This window comes from Acanthamoeba castellanii (assembly GCF_000313135.1).
Source record: "Acanthamoeba castellanii str. Neff unplaced genomic scaffold scf7180000084603, whole genome shotgun sequence".
Taxonomy (NCBI): Eukaryota; Discosea; order Longamoebia; family Acanthamoebidae; genus Acanthamoeba; species Acanthamoeba castellanii.
Window position 1 is genome coordinate 1,213,965 of NW_004457654.1, and position 19,382 is coordinate 1,233,346.

General features: G+C 56.7%; 13 protein-coding genes across 13 annotated transcripts; 5 read left to right on the forward strand and 8 right to left on the reverse strand.

The window, feature by feature from the left end:
* Positions 1-62: 62 nt before the first annotated feature.
* On the reverse strand, positions 63-811 carry ACA1_072480 (uncharacterized protein; the record flags this gene model as incomplete). The annotated part of the gene is made up of 3 exons (XM_004353092.1): positions 63-288; positions 382-460; positions 535-811. 3 exons carry the CDS (start codon positions 809-811, stop codon positions 63-65), a joined length of 582 nt encoding a protein of 193 aa, XP_004353144.1.
* Positions 812-1,146: 335 nt separating this feature from the next.
* Positions 1,147-2,561, forward strand: ACA1_072490 (CBS domain containing protein; the record flags this gene model as incomplete). Its single annotated transcript, XM_004353093.1, has 6 exons — positions 1,147-1,293; positions 1,398-1,471; positions 1,535-1,692; positions 1,781-1,968; positions 2,046-2,399; positions 2,460-2,561. The coding sequence occupies 6 exons, from the start codon at positions 1,147-1,149 to the stop codon at positions 2,559-2,561; spliced, it is 1,023 nt and encodes a 340-aa protein (XP_004353145.1).
* A 72-nt stretch (positions 2,562-2,633) lies between these two features.
* On the reverse strand, positions 2,634-4,934 carry ACA1_072500 (Fbox domain containing protein; the record flags this gene model as incomplete). Its single annotated transcript, XM_004353094.1, has 10 exons — positions 2,634-2,663; positions 2,756-2,889; positions 2,960-2,997; positions 3,085-3,202; positions 3,296-3,390; positions 3,465-3,691; positions 3,774-3,867; positions 3,966-4,055; positions 4,123-4,560; positions 4,648-4,934. 10 exons carry the CDS (start codon positions 4,932-4,934, stop codon positions 2,634-2,636), a joined length of 1,551 nt encoding a protein of 516 aa, XP_004353146.1.
* Positions 4,935-5,262: 328 nt separating this feature from the next.
* ACA1_072510 (uncharacterized protein) lies at positions 5,263-5,661 on the reverse strand (the record flags this gene model as incomplete). Its single annotated transcript, XM_004353095.1, has 1 exon — positions 5,263-5,661. The coding sequence occupies one exon, from the start codon at positions 5,659-5,661 to the stop codon at positions 5,263-5,265; it is 399 nt and encodes a 132-aa protein (XP_004353147.1).
* A 301-nt stretch (positions 5,662-5,962) lies between these two features.
* Positions 5,963-6,702, reverse strand: ACA1_072520 (uncharacterized protein; the record flags this gene model as incomplete). The annotated part of the gene is made up of 2 exons (XM_004353096.1): positions 5,963-6,612; positions 6,684-6,702. 2 exons carry the CDS (start codon positions 6,700-6,702, stop codon positions 5,963-5,965), a joined length of 669 nt encoding a protein of 222 aa, XP_004353148.1.
* Positions 6,703-6,804: 102 nt separating this feature from the next.
* On the forward strand, positions 6,805-7,219 carry ACA1_072530 (cytochrome c oxidase assembly protein, putative; the record flags this gene model as incomplete). Its single annotated transcript, XM_004353097.1, has 2 exons — positions 6,805-6,995; positions 7,075-7,219. The coding sequence occupies 2 exons, from the start codon at positions 6,805-6,807 to the stop codon at positions 7,217-7,219; spliced, it is 336 nt and encodes a 111-aa protein (XP_004353149.1).
* A 110-nt stretch (positions 7,220-7,329) lies between these two features.
* On the reverse strand, positions 7,330-7,664 carry ACA1_072540 (Smlike protein LSm6, putative; the record flags this gene model as incomplete). Its single annotated transcript, XM_004353098.1, has 2 exons — positions 7,330-7,484; positions 7,565-7,664. The coding sequence occupies 2 exons, from the start codon at positions 7,662-7,664 to the stop codon at positions 7,330-7,332; spliced, it is 255 nt and encodes an 84-aa protein (XP_004353150.1).
* A 133-nt stretch (positions 7,665-7,797) lies between these two features.
* Positions 7,798-8,986, forward strand: ACA1_072550 (estrogen receptor binding protein; the record flags this gene model as incomplete). The annotated part of the gene is made up of 6 exons (XM_004353099.1): positions 7,798-7,964; positions 8,049-8,141; positions 8,232-8,373; positions 8,496-8,642; positions 8,765-8,839; positions 8,867-8,986. 6 exons carry the CDS (start codon positions 7,798-7,800, stop codon positions 8,984-8,986), a joined length of 744 nt encoding a protein of 247 aa, XP_004353151.1.
* A 237-nt stretch (positions 8,987-9,223) lies between these two features.
* ACA1_072560 (tetratricopeptide repeat domain containing protein) lies at positions 9,224-10,371 on the forward strand (the record flags this gene model as incomplete). Its single annotated transcript, XM_004353100.1, has 5 exons — positions 9,224-9,470; positions 9,581-9,709; positions 9,809-9,942; positions 10,068-10,147; positions 10,254-10,371. The coding sequence occupies 5 exons, from the start codon at positions 9,224-9,226 to the stop codon at positions 10,369-10,371; spliced, it is 708 nt and encodes a 235-aa protein (XP_004353152.1).
* A 254-nt stretch (positions 10,372-10,625) lies between these two features.
* On the forward strand, positions 10,626-12,701 carry ACA1_072570 (uncharacterized protein; the record flags this gene model as incomplete). The annotated part of the gene is made up of 10 exons (XM_004353101.1): positions 10,626-10,748; positions 10,817-10,842; positions 10,947-11,051; positions 11,186-11,276; positions 11,462-11,587; positions 11,668-11,782; positions 11,924-12,040; positions 12,117-12,209; positions 12,296-12,354; positions 12,462-12,701. 10 exons carry the CDS (start codon positions 10,626-10,628, stop codon positions 12,699-12,701), a joined length of 1,095 nt encoding a protein of 364 aa, XP_004353153.1.
* A 96-nt stretch (positions 12,702-12,797) lies between these two features.
* On the reverse strand, positions 12,798-14,925 carry ACA1_072580 (acylCoA thioester hydrolase; the record flags this gene model as incomplete). Its single annotated transcript, XM_004353102.1, has 10 exons — positions 12,798-13,020; positions 13,107-13,180; positions 13,267-13,340; positions 13,428-13,541; positions 13,622-13,744; positions 13,876-13,942; positions 14,080-14,210; positions 14,316-14,444; positions 14,571-14,678; positions 14,802-14,925. The coding sequence occupies 10 exons, from the start codon at positions 14,923-14,925 to the stop codon at positions 12,798-12,800; spliced, it is 1,167 nt and encodes a 388-aa protein (XP_004353154.1).
* Positions 14,926-15,237: 312 nt separating this feature from the next.
* ACA1_072590 (FAD binding domain containing protein) lies at positions 15,238-17,125 on the reverse strand (the record flags this gene model as incomplete). The annotated part of the gene is made up of 6 exons (XM_004353103.1): positions 15,238-15,400; positions 15,515-15,609; positions 15,686-15,796; positions 15,886-15,960; positions 16,051-16,164; positions 16,262-17,125. The coding sequence occupies 6 exons, from the start codon at positions 17,123-17,125 to the stop codon at positions 15,238-15,240; spliced, it is 1,422 nt and encodes a 473-aa protein (XP_004353155.1).
* A 283-nt stretch (positions 17,126-17,408) lies between these two features.
* Positions 17,409-19,354, reverse strand: ACA1_072600 (cobalamin biosynthesis protein CobW; the record flags this gene model as incomplete). Its single annotated transcript, XM_004353104.1, has 9 exons — positions 17,409-17,552; positions 17,640-17,840; positions 17,907-18,137; positions 18,333-18,511; positions 18,573-18,664; positions 18,753-18,849; positions 18,978-19,053; positions 19,140-19,181; positions 19,259-19,354. 9 exons carry the CDS (start codon positions 19,352-19,354, stop codon positions 17,409-17,411), a joined length of 1,158 nt encoding a protein of 385 aa, XP_004353156.1.
* Between the last annotated feature and the right edge of the window lie 28 nt (positions 19,355-19,382).

Sequence of the window (19,382 nt, forward strand, 5' to 3'; positions counted from 1 at the left end):
GCATGAAGGCCTCCAGCACCACCCGCGCCTCGCGCATGCTGTCCTCCCGCTCCTTGGCCGAGCTAGGCTGCGGCAGCCGGGTCGGCCTCGGGCTCGGCCTCGGCTTCGGCCTCTTTATCGTCGACGAGGGCCGGCAGCTGGCGCATGAGCTCGGGCGCCACCTGCGAGGCTTCGAGCTCGTCGTGGTCGAGGTAGCGGACGACGTTGGCCATGGGGAAATTGAGGGCCTGGTGGTCGTAGCGGCTCTTGATCTCCACCCGGTGCAGCGACTTCACCAAGACGATGAACCTGGACACGAAGAAGAAGAAGAAGAAGATCATCAATGATTGCAACTATCATGATGGTGCGGCTGCCAATAACGCATGCCATGACGTTATATACCTGCTGCCAGGGTTGTTGGGGTAGTATGCGTTGACCACGCGCAGCAACACACCCACGCGGTTCTGCTCGGCTTCTTCGGCTGAAGGGTTGTGAGCGTGGTGCCAGGTGAAGAAGAAGAAGAAAGATGAAGGTGAAGGTGATATGTTTACTTACCGGCGAGGATGTCGGTGGCGCTGGGGGTGTAGAGAAGGGCGAAGACGCGCTGCTTGTGGACCTTGTTGAGGACGAAGTGGACCAGCCGCTCGGCCCACGGCTCGAAGATGCTGAGAGGCTGCAGGCACCCCGGAAACACCACTACGCTTGCGACCCCCCCCCGCTCTCGTTTTTCAGCAAGACTCGACGGCACGAAGATCACAGTCAAGAAACAGAAGAAGTGAGAACCAATGGGTGCACAGAACAGGGGCACACTCAGCATCTGATTTGAATCCATCAAAAGTGGTTGAGAGAAGAAGTTAAGCCAGCACAAGCCTTGTCTCTTGAGCTTTTTTGTGGACATGAGGAATTCCTTGAAGCTGGCTTTCAGGCGGGTATGGCTTCCTCTACTCCTTTCACCACAGATGACCCTGCACCATCTCCTTCATAGGTTTATGGTGTGCTCCATCATGATGAACATAACTGCAGGTCTAACCTGCACGTGAGCCAGGCGCATGTGGCGAGTGAAGATGGGAACGTTAATGAAATTTCAACCAAAAGCCTTCGGTTGTGGCTCCTGGCTCAACAAACCTGCTGGAGCAGTCGTGGACAAGAGAAAGAAACAGAAGAAGGATGCAACAAGAGCTGAAGACCATGAGTTCGCCAGTTACGATCGAGCAATTGGTGCGCTGCACCACGGTGGGCGACGCCTTCCCGAAGCGGGACCAGAGGGAGCTGGTCACCATCCCCGCCTCATGCACCATACAAGACGCCATCCACGTACTTCCCAACCTCCTCCACCCCTTGTGCCTCATCTTTTCATCTTTTCATCTTTTCATCTTTTCTTCGAGCTCACGTGGTCTCCTCACAAACTCAACACAAAGATCCTGGCCGAAGCCAAGGTGCTGTCAGCTCCTGTGAAGGACAAGAACGGCGGCTACCTGGGCCTTGTCGACATGTACGCCCCCACCTCCATCGAACGACCAAGGGGCTGACCCACGGGTGCTGGCCGGTACGGTAGGTTCGACCTGCTGGCCGAGGTGATGCGGGCTTTCACGGAGCAGCACAAGGTGGAAGAGGGCGACGTACACTTGAACTGGATCACCTGGGTCAACGACCCCCACAGGCTCAACGTGCGAGGCAACATCCTCGCCGAACAGCCTGTCACCTTCCTCATCAGTACCGCCACCACTCAGCCTTTCATCCGTTCACTCCTCCTTGTGGTGTCACTGACCGCACCCGCACCATCGCACACGCACGCGCACAGACTTGTCAAAGAGGAACCCGCTGCGGTTCGTGGCAGACAAGTCGCCGCTGCTGGAGCTGCTGCTCAATTTCAAGGAGAGCGTGCACCGAGTGATCGTGAAGGAGAACAACACCAACGAGCTCCTCCGCATAGTCTCGCAGTCCGACATGCTCCAGTTCATCAGAGCCAACCTGACGCTCTGTGGCGATGTATGCACACGTGATTGTGTGCGCGAGTGCGTGTTTTGCTGAAGCTTAAGCGCGCTGTGGTGTTGTGTGTGATGCAGTGGAAGAACAAGCCGGTGAGCGAGCTGAAGTCGACGCCGGGCGGCGGAGGTCCGATCGTGTCGGTCAACACCCACACTCGCGCCCTGTTCGCCTTCATTCAGATGCACACGCAGGGCGTAAGTGCGGTGGCGGTGGTGGATAGCCAGGGCATACTGGCGGGCAGCATCAGCGTCAGCGACCTGCGCTCGCTGACCCCGACGCAGCTCGAGTCGCTGCAGCTGCCGGTAATGGAGTTCCTCGCGCAGCGGCACACGAACGCGCCGTCGACGCCCATCTCCTGCTCGGCCACCGCCACAGTGGGCGAGGCAGTCGAGCTTCTCGCGGCCGCCCGCGTACACCGCGTGTGGGTGGTGGTACGTGCTCGCTGTGTCCCCCTGGCATACGACACACACGTAGTAACGAGTGTCGTGCAGGAGGAGCCGTGGAAGAAGCCGATCGGGATAGTGTCGCTGACCGATGTCCTGCGTTCGTTCTTCGACCGGGTGGGCGGATCTGATGAGGTCGCCAAGATGTAACGCCGCTGGGGAGTTGAGTTCAAAGGGTTTACAACAACAACAATTCCTACATACAACGCACACTTCAGATCTCTACATGTTCGCCTTCTTCAGGAGGCAAGTCTGCGTAGAGCTCGCGCGCCTCCTGCGCGTACGTCAAGAGCAAGTCAGGCAATACTGAAACTCGTCGAGGAGTGGCGAGGGCCACGAGTTACCGGTAGTCGGCCGAGGCGGTCGAGTATGATGTAGACGTCCTCGCGGGTCCGCTTGGTGATGGGGTGCGTGAGTCCCATGACCTTGCCGCGTATTTCCAGCTCCTTCTGGTGCCACTCCAGCGACTTCTCCAACCCTGCAACCAACGTACGTTGAGACATTAGTTGCACGTGCGTTGGGTGGTTTTGTGTGCGATTGGGCCGCACCTGGGACCGACTCCCTGTCCCAGTTCCAATACATGTATCTGGAGGTGGTAGTGGCGGTAGGTCGATGATTAATAAATGACGCGACTGACAAGGAGAGCTAAGAAGAAGGTATGTAGGGGTCACACCCGAATTTCTGCATGATGTCGGCGGCCTGGACGCTCTCGCGGCCGAAGATCTTGTCTACCAGCGCCAGCGATCGCTGCAGGTAATCGATCGCCTTGGCCTTGTCCTGGTGGTGCGTGTCTGCGCCCCTCCCCCCGCGCACACGGATATGGCGGGAGTGAGATGGGTCTGATGTAAATGTCGTGCGTGTGGCCCAGGGTAACTTGGTCTCACCTGCGAATATGCCCGCAGAGATGCGGTAGGCCTCGGCCAGCCCTCGTTCATCGCCCATCTTGACGTAGACCGCCATTGCTTTCTCCAGGAAGCGCCTGACCGCGCCGACCAAGCACCACCACAATATGAGCATCGGCTGGGTAGGGGGAGGGGAGTGAGTGCAGCGTACAGGGCGCTCTGTTCGGCTTCGAGCTTGTGGGCAAAGGTGAGGTGGGTGGAGGTGGTGCACAGGTAGCCGGCCAGCATGCACAGGCAGTCGCCGATGCGGAGCAGGAGCTCGTTGCTCTCTTCGGCCGGCATGCGACGGCGGCGGCGGACGACGGTCTCGGCCAGGTACTTCTCGTACACGCGGACCGCCTCCGCGATGTAGTCCATCCCGCGCCGGCAGATCTTGATCTGTAGTAGGAGGCCACACACAGGAACCGTGACGGGGTGCATCAGTGCCCGATGAGAAGAATCTGAGTTGGAGAAGAAGGACCTTTTCGTCGCGCACGTAGACGAACGTGTTGGATCTCAGTTTGCAGAGGTGCGCCAGGTTGTGGTAGTCGTTGGCCACCACCAGCGAGCTCTCCCTGTAGAACGCACCGTCACGCATATGTGATGACACACGAACACAACATAAACACTTAGCTTCGTTTACACGACACACGGCACACCACGCATGCCGTACCCATGCAAGGCGATGTCGCGCGTGAGCACCTCCAGCAACAAGGTTTCGGCATCAGCATGCTTGCCTGCTTCGCCCAGCAGAGCGCCCAGCCTGTTGACCGAGTGAGATGTGAGCCACGTATTTGGCTGATTGAGACTGGCCGGTGGGTACAACGCACCGGGTCAGTCGCCGCGACACCTTGACGGCCCTGCGTTTCTGCTTCGACTCCTCGGTACACAGCGTAGTCTTCATCCGCTTGGCCTGCTGCTCTACGTTGTCTTCATGTTCGTTGCCCTTGTCTTCGTCTTCGCTTTGTTGGGGTTGTTGATGCTTCAGCTCCCAGCGCTTGGTCTCTTCGACTTCGCGCCGCAGCTTCTCGGTGCTGATGCACTTCTGGCACTTGCGCGTGTTGTCCAGGAACACCACGAAGCTGGGCTGGGCGCCGCACTGGAAGCAGCGCCTCTTCATGAGCGTGATCGCCAGTTGCCGCCACCCGAAGCGCTTCACGTCGGCCCGATCGATGCCCGGGCTGCCACGCCAGCAGCCGCCATCGTCGCCTTCCTCTTCGGCTTCCCCGACGTGCACCATCGACCCCACCGCGCTGTGCGCAGCGTACCTGTGTGCCGACCACACGGACGACACACGGCACACGACACAAGATCAGCGCACGCGTACATGACACACGGAGCTACTGGAGTGGTACCGGCGGTGGCGGTTGTAGAAGGCGCGCCAGAGCGAGGGATCGTTGGCGACGGCGGTCAGCAGCCGGCACCCGGCGGCCCGCACAGCGTTTAGGGCGGGGACGGTCAGGTACTCGAACACGGCAAGGATGAGCTCAATAGGCAGCTCCAACAGCGGGAACGGCTCTGCCTCTGCTCCCGCTGCGTCTCCATTTTTTCGCTTGTGTAGTGCTTGCTCTTCTCCTTCTTCTACGCCAGCTTCCTCCAGGTCGGGCGCCTGCACGAGCAACTCCCAGGTCCTCTTCCACATAAATGTACACTCTGCTTTGCTTGGGGGGGGGCTGTATGGGGGTTCAAGGAGCTAGTGGAACTGAACGTGGGGCGCCTGGAAGGTAGGTAACAATAAAACTCCACCCTTCAGCTCCATCACAAGCCCCCTGCCGCGTACCGCCTGGCTCTCCTTCTGCCGCCGCGCACGCGTCCCAACGCCAAAAGAAAAGGAAGAGAAATCACGTGAGAATACTCCTCGAAAACTTGCGGTTGGCTGATCTACAGACGAAAGTACTTTGCCGTGGTCTCGGGCGGTGTACAGCTGGTACATTATATTTGAATATAGTATAAAAGGTTAGGCCAATCACCTAGCCGGGACCGACCTTTGGGATGTCAAAGTGGTTCGGCTCCTTCTCGAGCTTGACGTTGAACGCCTCGACGCGCTCTCGGTGCGACTGGGCGGCGAGCTTCTGGATCAGCTCCTTCTCGCGTTGGGCCAGCCTGGCGCGATACTTCTTCTCGGCGGGCGTCAGGTAGTCCTCATAGCTTCGCACCACCTTGGTGGGCGGTTCGACGTCGTCTCCTTCTTCTTCGATTCCATCATCCAGGGAGACGAGTGCCACCTTCTTCTCCGTCGTCTTCTCAGTCTTTGCCGCGGTCGTGTCTTCATCATCCGTGGTGAACTTGTTTCGCTTCCTCTTGGGCCGGTTCGACCCGCCCTTGAGCCGCAGCTTGTCGGTCCGCACGCACTCGTAGTAGTCAGCCATCGATCCTCTTCTCTCTTCCCTCCCTACCGCTGTCCAATCTTTGCATCCAACCGCCTCTCTTCTTTTCTTAGCTTCTTCTCGTGCTTTCGCTTCGCCTCGTACCGATGCTGCGTGTCGTTGTGTGTCGTTGTGTTCAGGTTTTGTGGTGAAACGGCAAATGTTGGCAAGAAACCGACAGCCAACCAAAAGGCTCCTTTTTCCTGCATTTTTGTCGTGTTTTGAGGTTTCCAGCAAAATCACCGTAATTGGCTCATTTATGATAATAAAAAAATGATAATGGAAAAGGTAGGTGCCCATCATTTCAAGACGTGGGCAGGAAAGAGGACCACAGGGCGTCGAGCATCCACAGCTTGGGTTGGCCCGCGTGATGTGCCTCTTGTCGCAGCAACTCCACCCGCCACTGGATCGGCTCGCTAAGGTTCTGGCGCCTGGTGTTGAGCTCGCGCGCGAGGGTGTAGAGCTGTGGCGTGCCCGCTCTCGTCACGCCACCGCCGTAGGCCATGCTGATGTGCAACCGCGTCTTGGGCGAGATCACAACTGTGGCCGCACAATCGCTAGCGCCACCTTCCTTCGCTGCGCTGCTGTTGTCCAGCTCGTCGGCCAGGCGCTGGATGGCGCTGATGATCTTGGGCGCACGCACGGCGAGCCCGATGGCCCCATCCTTGTCGTAGAGGCCCTCTACCCACGCCAACGGCTCTGGTCGCTCTCCTTGGTCGTGGTGGGTGTCGCCGGCCACGGTCGCGACGCGCTCCAGCGCTGAGGTGAGCCGCCGAAGAAAGACGGTGCAAAGGTCTTCCTCCTTGGGCAAGGTGAAGAAGGAGGTGAGGGTGCAGTGCGGCAGGTAGTCGTGGGCGTCATTGACGCACACCGACCGCGACTCCTCGTGGTAGCGCTCGAGCAGCGCGTATAGCTCGCCCTGCGGCACCAGGTAGATGATGTACTTGCACGTTCCTGCTCGTCCGAGTGCAATAGTAAGCGGACGTACCAAGGAAGGAAAGGAGAGAAGTTGAAGGGCTAGGTACCTGGGGGCGTGGCTTGCATGGCCGTGTTCTTCTTTTTCTTTGTTTTCAAAAGTGTTTGTTTCCTCCTTTTTCACTTTTCGACGAAGAAGAGGAGGAGGAGGTAATCGAGCATCTGAAGGAGATGACGTCGCATTCTATGAGGAACAAAGCACCGCTGGTGCTGCCACCAGAGAAGGGCAGCTTTCCGCTTGATCGAGAGCAGGCCTGCTCTGAAAAGGGCAGCATCTACAGGACTTGCCTTCGCGATCACAACAACAGTTCCTCCATTTGCCGGCAGAAGGCGAGGGACTATTTTGAGTGTCGGATGGATCAGTACGCGGCCACTGCCTCTTTGCTCCATCCACAACTGTTGGAGATTGCAAATTTTGAGATTAATCTCGCACAACTGTAGTGGCTTGATGCAGCGAGAGCCTTGGGACAAACTCGGTCTGGGCGACGATCAGATAGAGGAAAAGAGCGCTCCTATTGACGTGCACACGAAGGAGCAGACCGGATGGGTGGCGGGAGCAAAGTATCGCCAGCGCCCATCTTCGTAGCCGCAGAAGATAAAGAAAGCAATAAATGTACAGATGCGCTGAAGCAAGATCTTCTTGAGATGAACAACAAAGAAAAAGAGGAGATGTATGAACAAGAGGTGTGAAAGGATTTACGAGCGCTTGTGCGTTGGTTGCGAGCTGATGTAGAGCACATTGTTGCCGCGAATGAAGGCGTCACCATATTTGCCCTTGAGCTGCCCGTGCACGTACTCCTCGGTTTGCTCCATGGCAATGTTCATGTAGCCATCCAGGGCCACCAGAATCCCTGGAGGATGAAGAGCAATGCCACAAAGAGCATTCAGAAATCGTGGGGGGGGCAAGAGATTTGTCAGCAGCAAATAATACCTTGATATGTCACGCCAGAGTTGAGTTTAACGATAACGGGTCGGCCCAGCACGAGCTTCAAGAAATCAGAGGGCGATTTCTTTGCTTGGGGGGTTGCCATCTTGTAAGTTGAGGGAGATTGCAATCTCTGTCCTTCTTTTTGGTACGGATTTTTATTTTCTCTTCTTTTTCCCAAGAGCAAAATTCTTCTTCCGTTCCATCTGGCCGCACAATCACATCACAATCGCAACAGGATGGACGACGAATTCATTTCCTTCGGATCTGCTGAAGACAACGTAGAGGAAGAGGAGGTAGAGGAGCAAGAGAACGAAGAGACCGAGAGCGGAGCTGATTACAACATAGAAGATATTCTCAAGAAGGCGGCCATTACCGTCAAGCGGCAACTGGACAAGCTCGAATTGTACCTCTCTTCCTCTTTTCGGCTCCATCATCCCGTGGCACGCCTGTTGTGGTCCTGAGTTTGCGATTTAATCGATTTAATCAGGGAATCTGGCAAAATCTCATTTGGGACGGACGGAAAGGCTCTCACGCCGGATGCCGCTGCAACAAAGCCTGCCAAGCACAAGGGCAAGGACCTGTATGTAGTCACCCTTCCGCTCTCTCAACACTCCACGCTCGTGGCGCTGCAGCTCACTTGCTTACACGGCCCTGCCTTCGCGTTTGCCAGGCATCTGGAGAGCGGGTACGAGAAGACGCGCCTTTATTTGAAGGAAGTGAGGGAAGACAAGAACAAGACCGTAGGCATGCCGTCGGCGGTAGACCTGAAGTCCAGCAGCAACCTGCGACGAGAAGTCAAGAAGCCACGCAAGGTATGGCCCTCGTGCATCATCACACACGAGCACAAAGAAGATGTGGATGAGCGAAGCACCCGTCTCCATCTCTCACTCTCACTCTCACTCTCACTCTCACTCTCTTCTTTTCTTTATCGTAGGGCGTCAAGCACGCGTGGGGCTTCATGAGGACCCCTAGGCTGACCGCGGCCAGGAAGCTCGAGTACAAGGTGATCCTGCTGCGCTCGCAGCTCGATCCCACGCGCCGCTACAAGCGAATGCCCGAGAAGATCCCCAAGGTCTTCCAGGTATGTTCAATTCATACATTCTCGCACTCGCTCAGACCATCACTGCAATGATGGCGGTGCCGATGGTTAGCTGTCTGACTGTGATGATGACGATGGTGCGTGATGCCGATGGTGCGCGATAGATTGGGCGAGTCGTGTCGGGTGCCGGCGAGTTCTACTCGGGCCGCATGACGCGCAAGGAGACCAAGAAGTCGCTGGTCGACGAGCTGCTGGCGGACCACCAGGTGCGCACGCGTGCCAAGCGCAAGTACGCCGAGGTGGAGAAGGACAGGAACTCGGGCCGACGCGACTTTGTCAAGAAGCGAAAGGAGGACCGGATGCCCAAGTGGAAGAAGAACATGTAAGCTCGCGAGAGAGAGGTTGTCGGATCAACAAGAAGCCACATGTTGTGCTCCCCTTCATCGCTCCTCCACGCCGAAATGAGGAAATAAACCTCCGGTGACCCCGAGAAGTAGAGAAACGAAGGAAAAAGTACACTTGGAGTGCATCTGGTTCGTTCAGCATTGAAAGGTATCAATCAGGAAGGAATTGATTACAGCGATATAATCAAATCCTACACATTTACAACAAATCGAATCAAGATGGCCGAAGAAGTTCCCCAGGAGGTGTTGGCGAAGGCCGACAGCATGGATGACAACAAGGAGTTCGCGGCGCTCTTCGACTTTCTCCACGAGCAGGCCAAGGCCTACCCGGACAACTTCGAAATCATGTGGAGAATCGCCCGCGTCAACTTCGACATGTCGTCCGAGAAGCCTGCGCAGAAGAAGGAGTACATCCTCACCAGCTTCGCCATCACGGAGAAGCTCCTTGTCTTGCAGCCTGACAACTGTACGTTCATTCTTCTTCATCTCATCTGCCATGCAATGCCATTGATGCCTTGCGACAAGGTTCATCTGGTGCCGCGGCTCATCGCCATGACGCGCCTCTCCAATCTTTAGATCTCTCTCACAAGTGGTATGCCATCGTTTTGAGCTCCCTGTCCGACTTCCGCAGCACTAAGGAGAAGATCCAGGAGTCCGTCCTCATCAAGGAGCACTGCCTCAAGGCCATTGAGCTGCACGGCAAGGGTGCGCACTCTCGCCACAACACCATCAACATGTAGAAGTGAGTCATGCTCCGACCACTACATGTCCTTATTCTCTTCTCTCTTCTATTGTGGTGTGCAGGTGGCGATCAGACGCTGAACCATTTGCTGGGTCGCTGGTGCTTCGCCGTTGCCAGCATCTCGTGGATGGAGAGGAAGCTCGCCTCGGCCATCTTTGCTTCCCCGCCCGAGTCCTCGTACGACGAGGCCCTCAAGGTAAGCCGAAGGTGAGACGAGCTCTCTCCTTCTCCTCCTTCCTCTTCTTCTTCCTCCCTTTCTCTCTTCTCTCTCTTCTTGCGTTGGGCCGCGTGCTCATGACTTGCTTCGTCCGCGCTACGCAGTACTTCCTCGGCGCCGAAGGCATCAAGGAGAACGAAGAGTTCCTCGAGAACCTGCTCTGGACCGGCCACACCTACCACAAGTACGTACCTGCAACCGGGCCACTCCTCACATGCACCACTTGGATGCTAACAAAGAATCGCGTTGGTGTGGTGTGTTCTGTGCGTGTCGTGCGCACACGGCGGCAGGCTCAACAACGTGGCCAAGGCCAAGGAGTACTACGCCAGGGCCGCCGCGGTGCAACCCAAGAGCACGTCCGACATCGCCCTCGTCAATGAGGCCCAGCAGAAGCACGCCCGCCTCTAGACGCCTCCCCCGCTCTGTGTTTGCTCTCACAATTGTTACGCCGACACACCACAACCCACGCGTGGTGGAAAGAAAACAATTAATTGTCCTCGACGTCTTCTTTCCTTTCATCTCGGCGTCAACTCTCCCAACGAAGACGATGGTCGGCGAGATGACGAAGAAAAGAACAAAAAGAACAAAAAGAAATGGGAAGAAATTAGTAAAAGGTAACGAAACAAAACGAGAAGCTTCCAGAGACGCGAAGGTGAGTGAGGATGGACGGGGAGGTGGAGTATGACCCGGAGTGGAGCACGACGCACCTGGTGCTGAACACCATCTTCTCCGCCGTGTTTGCCGGTGCTGTGGCCGTCCTCGTCACCGCTGTCATCGAGCGCTGGGTACTACAACCCGGCCCACCACCCTCCGCCGGGGCATTTCCTCTGCTGACCCGGGGTTCTCTCCACAGGGTGGCACTCTCGGCGGCATCCTGGGGTGAGAATATTTTTTGCAATTATATTTATATATTTATATATTTAAATTGTTTACTTTTTAACCCATTTTTTTTTGGTGGCTGGCTATCGGCGACACACGTGCAGCACAGTGCCGGGCACGATTGTGCCGATGACGGTGGGCGTGGCGATTCAAGCCGACACCAACTACACCAAGATCGACAACGCCCTCTACGTCATCCCGCTGGGAATGTACGTGTTCGCCAGCGCACCATGCACACATGGCACACATGGCACACATGACACACTGACACACACGACACATCACACACCGCACACGCTCACCGCACACGTTGTGGCTCACGGTTGTCACAAACTTGGCACAGGACGTCGGCGGTCTTCTTTCTCCTGCTGTGGCGAGTCATTCCTCCGTACTTCCCGAAGTCGTGGAACTTCCAGCGGCGGCTGATCACCATGGTACGGCCGACCGGTCCAGCGAATTCGTGTTGCGTGTTGCGCGCGCGTTGCATTGACCCTTGACCGTGTGTGCGGTGGTGCATGTGTGCGTGTGCGTGTGCGTGTGCGTGTGCGTGTGCGTGTGCGTGTGCGTGTGCGTGTGCGTGTGCGTGTGCGTGTGCGTGTGTGTGTTGTACAATCCGCAGATTTGCGTGTCGCTGTTCGGTTGGCTGTGCTGGTCGATCGCGCTCTACCTCGGGTTGAGCGCCCTCCAGCGCGCCGGCTTCACCATACCCCAGGTCGGCGTATGCGGAGCCATCGCACTCTTCCTGGTACTCTCTCTCTCTCTCTCGCCTCCTAAATTGCGCTGCCCACCACTCGCTGACACACGCGACTCGTACGCTGCACGCAGGCGGGTCTGGCGGGCGCGTGTTATCGGCCGGTGCCGTCGCCCAAGGGCACCAACAAGGTGACGCCCCTGGTCTACTTGGCCCGAAGCACCATCGCCGCCACCTCCGTCGGCCTCGGTACAATGGCTGCCGCTTCTTTTTGCTTTTTTCGCATTGCATTGGCCTTCACCTCTGATAGGTGTGTCGTGTCGTGTCGTGTCGTGTCGTGTCGTGTCGTGTCGTGTCGTGTCGTGTCGTGTCGTGTCGTGCAAAACACAGCGGTGCTCGTGTCCAAGTGGTCTGACGTGCTGGCGGGCATCTTTGCGTGCTTTCCCGCCATTTTCCTCACGACGATGGTATCGTTGTGGATCAGCCAGGGCGAGGCCATGCCCACCGGTAACCTCTCCTTCCTGCTCTCATCGGAGTTAAAAAAACCTTTTCTAAACGCCTGTTCGTGGGGTGCGTATTGCAGGAGCGGTCGGACCTATGATGCTGGGCAGCGGCGCAGTTTACATCTACGCCATCGCCTTCGCCGCCTTCTTCCCCTACTACAACGACCGATGGGGTGCGTGCGCACATACTGCCCTCCCACATCCCATATCGTGCTGCACACTCACACTCAAACACACATAAACATATTGTCTTTTGCAGCGCTGCCTTATGCGGTCGTGTCCACCACTGTCAGCGCGTGGTTCTTCTCCGTGCTCGTCGTACGTCACCAGCCCACTACGCCACTCAGTCGCGACACGCACATGTGCATCGCTGCACACATCACTGCACGCGCGCTAACGCAGAGTCTCGTCTCTATGTTCATCAGATGTCGGTGCCGATCTACTTTGGGCTCAAGTGGCGCCAGAGGTGCTCGCCCTCTCTGGTCGACGCCGGCCACCGCTCCGTCGAAGTCGAAGAGGACGAGGCCGACGACTACGACTACGAGCGCGACCACGACGACCACTACGACGACCGCAACGACGACCGGCTCGAGGAGGAGACCCTGGGCCTCAAGTCTCACCACACCTCCGCAGCCGCTTCTTACTACGGTGCCATAAAACACTGAAAAACAAAACAATAAACAAAACAATAAAACAATAAAACAATAAAACCTCAATAAAATAAATAAAATAAAACAGGTGTTTTTGGGCGAAGGTGTGGGTCAGTAGAAGCGGAGGAGGCGGGAGCCGAGGGTCTCGGCGGTGCGCTTGCCGTCGTCGTAGCGGCGCTTGCCGTCGAGGTACTGGATGGCCTCCTCGTAGGTGTCGGGGATTACCGCCGGCAGCGGCGCGTCGCCGTGGCCCTCGGGGCACGTGAAGGTGAAGTGGAACGAATTCGTCTTGTCCCGCGTCCGCTCCACCGGGTTGAGCACCTCCGCAATCACCCTGTCGTGTGCGTGTGCGTGTGCGTGTGCGTGTGCGTCGGGATCAGACATACGTAGAGCACCAGTGATCTGGGGGGAGGGTAGTACCTGACACCCACGGCTTTGGACTGGGTGTAGACGACCTCAGAGTTGAAGAAGATGATCGAGCCGATGTTGACGGGCTATGACATGAATATATGGGTTGTGGAAAGTGGGGGTAAGGGGCCGTCATGTTGGACAAGCGGCTGTGTGTTGGGCAGAGGCGCACCTTGTGGAAGGACACCTGGTCCAGCGCGAGGAACCACGGCCGCACGCCCGTGAACGTGTGCGCGTTGGTCCACGCTGTGTTGGGAATAATGTTGTTTTTTTAAAATTAATATATAGAAAATGATGTATATATATATTTAAAGAAATGGAGAGCGTGGGTACCGAGTTCGTGGGCCTTTTGCATGAGAAAGCCGCCAAAGATTTTGTTGTGCCGGTTCCTCTCCTGCGGCTGGCACAGCAGCACTGACTGGATGCGCGAAGCACACATCGGCGTCCCTACACGCGCGCGCGTGCGGCATGTGAGTGACACGCGCGTGGGCGACAGCAAAAGCACTACAACGCGCGTGTTTGCGCACCCGACACTTGTTTGCCGGCAATTCGGTCCATGAAGAGCGTGTGGAGGAGCTTCTGCTCGTCGGGCGTGGGCGGCTGGGTGAACAGCGAGGCCTTGGCCAACTCCTTTCGGACCAGCTTGTTTTCTGTGCGGACCGTAGGTTAGGAATCTCCACCACCGCACACGTGTGTGGTGTGTGGTGTGGTGTGGTGTGGTGTGGTGTGTGTGGAGTGGGATATGAAGTGGTGTGGTGTGTGGTATGCAGTGATTGCGTACTCTCGCCCAAGTCAAAGAGCTGCTTCTCTCGCTCGGTTTGCGGGACGAGCCTGTTGACCGGTGCCGCCTAAACTCCGCCACGCCCCGGAAAGCCGTTCGTGTCAGTGTGTCGTGTCGTTGGTCGTGTCGTGTCGTTGGTCGCGTCGTTGGTCGCGTCGTGTCGTGTCGTGTCGTGTGTTGCGCACGCTGGGTCTCGTGACGTACCTTGCCCTCGAACGTGGCGACCATGGTGAAGGTGGCGATGATGAGCGGATAGAACCGGTCCGTCGCGGGGTCCTTGGACTCGACCTCGACTCTAATCTCCATCGAGCTCCTCCCCACGTACGTCACAAATCCTAGAGGTGTGTGTGCGGTGTGTGCGGTGTGGCGGTGAGTGCGTGCGGTGAGTGCGTGCGGTTGTGTTGTGTTGTCGCGCGGCCGAGCGGACACCTGATATATACCTGTCATGCGCATGTCCCTGTCGGGCAAGAGCTTGTCCAGCAGATCAATTCTGTCTACCGAAGCCGTGACGATGGTCAGCGGCCTCGTCTTCGGGTTGCTGTCGTCCGCATGCGCATGTGCCACATTACCTACGCGCCAACCACACACCACACACACAACACACAACACACAACACAACACACAACCAAACAACACACACACACACACAAAGTTGAGTTTCTCACCTACGCAAGAGGAAGAGGGACGAGGGGTACCAGCGCAGGCGTCGAGGTCCTCGAGGATCTTGCCCATGCGCAGGTTGCCGTAGAAGTTGATGTACTGCTCGCGCAGCGCCAGGTCGGTGCTGAACGGCAGCACCACCTCTACCACAAGCCAATTATTTATTTCCACTTATTTTTGTGTTTATATGTTCGTATGTTTATTTATATTTAACAGATCTATGTAAATAATATTTAAATAAATAAATATAGAAAAGGGAGCGATACCGATGGCAGAGTCGCAGGGGGTCTTGTCGATGAGGAACGAGGGGCGCTCGGTGCCCTCGAGGCCGTGGACGGAGACGTCGGTGGCCACTTCGAATCGTTTGAGCTGCTCCTCCTCGGCCTTCATCCTTCGCTCCCAGAGCTGCGAGGTGACCCGCGTGCGCGTGGAGTGGGTCGTGAATCGATTCAACAACGGCTCTTCCGCCGCCTCCCTCGCCACCGCCGACGAATGGAACAGCGATCTGCTCTTCGTCGTCGTCCATCTCGTTCCATCTGCGATGCCCGTCACCCGCAGCCCCTGCAGGCGTCGTGCCGCCCTCTTCATACTCAGATATTTATTTATAAATAAAAATAATAGAAGAGAAAACCAGCAAATAATTAACAGATTAGTTTATTTAAAAATAATATCTTGTATTTATTTTCAAGAAGGAGGAGCACATCAGAGTCGGTCAGCGAGGTTGGTGAGGGCCTGGCGGACGAAGGCGCGCGATCGCGGGAAGTAGAGGGCGAGCAGGCTCGCGGCGCCGAGGGCCACGACGGGCGCCGCGGTCTTGATCTTGCCCACCACCCGATCCTGCCACTCCGAACGCTCGATCACCTCGCTGTATCGTGCGTGTGCGGAGGTGTGCGTGTGCGTGTGCGTGTGCGGCGGTGCGTGTGTTCAGGGTGAGTGGAAAGATCAAGTGGAGGAAGGGGAAGAGCAAGAGATTGCGTACCTGTAGGGAATGTTGCTGAAGGTGACCATGGAGTAGAGAGGGATCCACGAGGCGGGGAAGAAGTAGTTCATCATCGTGTCGAACTTCTTCCTCAACTGAGTAGAGCGAGAAGAAGAAGAAGAAGGTTCAGGCGCGCGTCACGTAGAGGAGGTGAGGGCCAGTGCGCCGTACCAGATAGTCAGCGTGGCTGACGTGGGAGCTCATCTCCTTGTAGTTGCGGTACGACAGCTGGCAGATGGCATCGGTGTTCTTCGTTCTCGTGGCCGTCAATGCGGGGAGAACCTTCGTTCAAAAAAGAGGTGACAACAGACGATCGCTGTTAGCAACGACCGAGAAAGTAGTGAATCGTGTTGTATGTGCTGGGAGTGAACCTGATCCCAATCGTCGTTGTACTTCTCGAGCAGCTCGTCCAGCACTCGGACATCTTCAAAGCAGCAGTTCATTCCCTGCGACCACACACAAAGGCAACAGCAGCGCATGAGCACCACAAAAGGGCTTGTGGGAGTGACGATGATGTGTTTATGGTAAACGCGTACCTGGCCGTAGAAGGGGACCATGGCGTGCGCAGCATCGCCCAAGATGGCCACGTGGTCCTTGTGGTGGGGGTCGCACTTGATCCACACCAGCGAACCCGTCGGGTTGGCAAAGTACTGCAGCCGCCCGAAAGTGAAGAGACAAGTCGTTAGCGTTGGCCCATTCTTGACCACCTGGACCTGGCAGACGGGTTAGGTGCTAAGTAGTGTCTACCTGGTCGGGCACGTTGGGCATGAGGCGGAGAGCGTCGGGGAAGTAGATGGAGAAGAAGCGGCGCACGTCCTCCTTGGTCTGGAGGGACTCGAACATCTTGACGGGCATGAAGAGGGTGATGGTGAACGACTTGTCGAGGTTGGGCAGGCCGATGAGCATGAAGTTCTCGCGCGGCCAGATGTGCAGGCCGTTGCTCGGTAGCTGGTAGCTACCGTCGGCGGCGGGCGACAGGGTCAGCTCCTTGTAGGCGTGGTCGAGGAAGTACTGGCTGAAGTTGAAGTACTGCGTCTTCTGCAGGGCCGCGCGGACAGATGAGTACGCACCGTCGGAGCCCAAGATGACGTCGGCGGTGGCGGTCACGGTCTCGCCGGTCTCCTCATTGAGGAATTGGATGGAGGTCTTGGCGAAATCGGTCTTGAGGCATCGATGCTTGAAATGGAACTTGACGAGAGGGTACTCCTCGGCCGCGGTGATGAGCCGCTCGTTGAGGACCGTACGCGAGATGGACATGAGGTGCTGCTTGGGATCGACGCCGTATTGCTGGAATTGGAGCTTGGGATCCTCCTCCTGTGCGTGGATGATGCGACCGTACATCGGCGTGCCGAGCTGACGGCCGATGTGGCCCATTCCCGCCTTCTCGAGCGCCGTGAGTCCCCTCGTGCTGAGCGCAAGATTGATCGATCGACCTTCAACGATCTCTGCAGTTCTGATGTCTTCTCGTCGCTCGTAAACATCGACCTTGTAGCCTCGCTTCGCGAGGTAGACCGCCAGCAGGGAGCCAGCCAGGCCCGCCCCCACTACGATTATCGATTTATTCTCATTTCCGCTGTTCTCTCCCGCTCCTGTGCTCGTGCCGCTGTCCATGTTGTGTTTGTTGTGGATGTGCTCGTTGATGTTGTCTCTCACGTTGCGATTATCGAGCTTTTCAACATGCGATTGCGTCGATTCGCTGCAGATGAGGAGTCATTACTGCGAATTTCAGGCAATGGTGTAACATCCCGAAAATTCGCCAAAAGGCCTTGGGGGCTTGGTGGATGAATAACCCCGCAAAGGCCAATCCCCCGCCATCGCACGTGTGTGCGATCCGCGAGTGTCGTGTCGTGCCGTGTGTGTCGTGTCCTCAAGAAGTCTTGTGTTTGTGGAAAGCTCAGGAGAGGATAGATCGAAGGGAGGAGGCGAGTTGGTCCTGGTCGAGATGCCGCCCGATGACCACCATCGTGGTCGCGCGCACCTGCCTGGGCAGGTCCCACTCTACGCTCGATTGTTCGAGATCGAAAAGGCTGTGCACCGACTGTGCGCGCGTGTGCGTGTGTGTGCGTGTGTCAGCCTTTGTGGCGCGCGGGAGTGGGAGGTGTGATGTGGTTGTGAAAGTGCGTACCTGAAGCGCATACTTGTTCTGTTCGTCCTTGATGGAGATGATGCCCTTCATCCTGAATATGTCGTTGCCCTTCTCTTCCCAGAGCAGCTCCGCCAGCCACGCCTTGAACTTGTCGAGCTCGAGGTCACCCTCCACCGTGAAATTGACCGTCACCACCGAGTCGTCGTGCAGGTGCGTGTGCGCGTGTTCATGGTCACCAGCCTATGCAATGATGTGAGCGTTCATCACAACACGCACACGCACACGCACACGCACACGCACACGCACCTTCTCGGCGTCGGAGCAGCACGAGGACTTGAGGTGGGGATCGATGTCCAGTGCTCGGGTCATGTCGAACGCGTTGATGTTGAGGATGCTGTCCAAGTCGACCTCGGCCCGAGTCGCTCTGACGATCGTGGCCGCCGAGTTGTGGGACAGGATCTGGCCCTCCAGATCCTGCAGGTATTCGGCCGACACCAAGTCGATCTTGTTCACAATGATCCTGTCCGCGAATGCCACCTGTTATCGATAACACACACACACACAACACACACACCACACAACACACACACACACACACACACACACACACACACACACACACACACACAACACACACACACACACAACACACACACACACACACACCACACACACGAGCATAGTGTGAACGACAGATTGTAGTCCGACCAGAGAGGAGTAGAGCAAAGCTACCTGCCGCTGGGCTTCGTTGATGACCCCCTTGGGCTTCTCCTCTTCGAGGTGCTGCTTGAAGTGCTTGGCGTCGACGATGGTGATGATCGAATCGAGATAGAGGTCGCTCTCGAGCTCGTCGTCCAGCCAAAACGTGGAGGCCAGCGGTCCTAGGGTGGTTTTGACAACAGTGATGCATGCTGACGTCAGCAGGAGCTTCTGAAGATGGTGTAAAGGGTGAGTTCTTCTTCGCAGTAGTACCGGGGTCCGCCAGTCCCGAGGGCTCGATGAAGACGTAGTCGAACTTCTCCTTCTTTTGCATGAGGTTTTCGATGGTCAGCACCAGGTCTCCCCTGTATACAAGAAGGCGATCATGAGCATTGGTACCAGCTAGTGTGATTGTCATTCGCTCGCGGGTGTGCTGGTTGTGTTGCAAGGTACCTCACAGAACAGCACACGCAGCCGTTCGGCAGTTCAAAGTACTCAAGTGACTTGGTGCCATCCTTGCCAAACACCACCGCGGCGTCCGCGCCAGTCTCTGTGTACAGAGAATGGGAGAAGTGGGCGAGCCACGTTAGATTACAGTGCGTGCACCGACCTTTACGGCACGTGCACACGTATATAACGAGGAGGAGGAGGGTGGGGTGTTGATGGTGATGATGGTACCAATGCCGAACTCGTTTTGGATGACTGCGATCTTCTTGCCGTGCCGTGCAGTGAGCACGTAGTTCAAAAACGTGGTCTGTTGCGAGAGCGAGCCGTAGTGTGAGTGTGGGGTCACGAGCGGAGTGAGCAAGAAGCCAAGCCGAGGCGCAGCGGTGTAAGTACCTTGCCAGCACCGAGGAAGCCCGTAATGATCGTGACTGGCACCTGGTGTGTGGAGACAGCAAGTTCACCATCATGTTAATCTTGATTTGCAATTATTAGCAAACCTTTCATGTGCTTACCTTTTTGTCGTTGGCGGCTGGCACCGCTGGCAGTGCACTGTCCGGCACCTCTCCTTCTTCCAGCACTACCTCCAGCTCAGGCATGTCTTCTTCCATCTTGCACACAAACAACCTCTACAACATT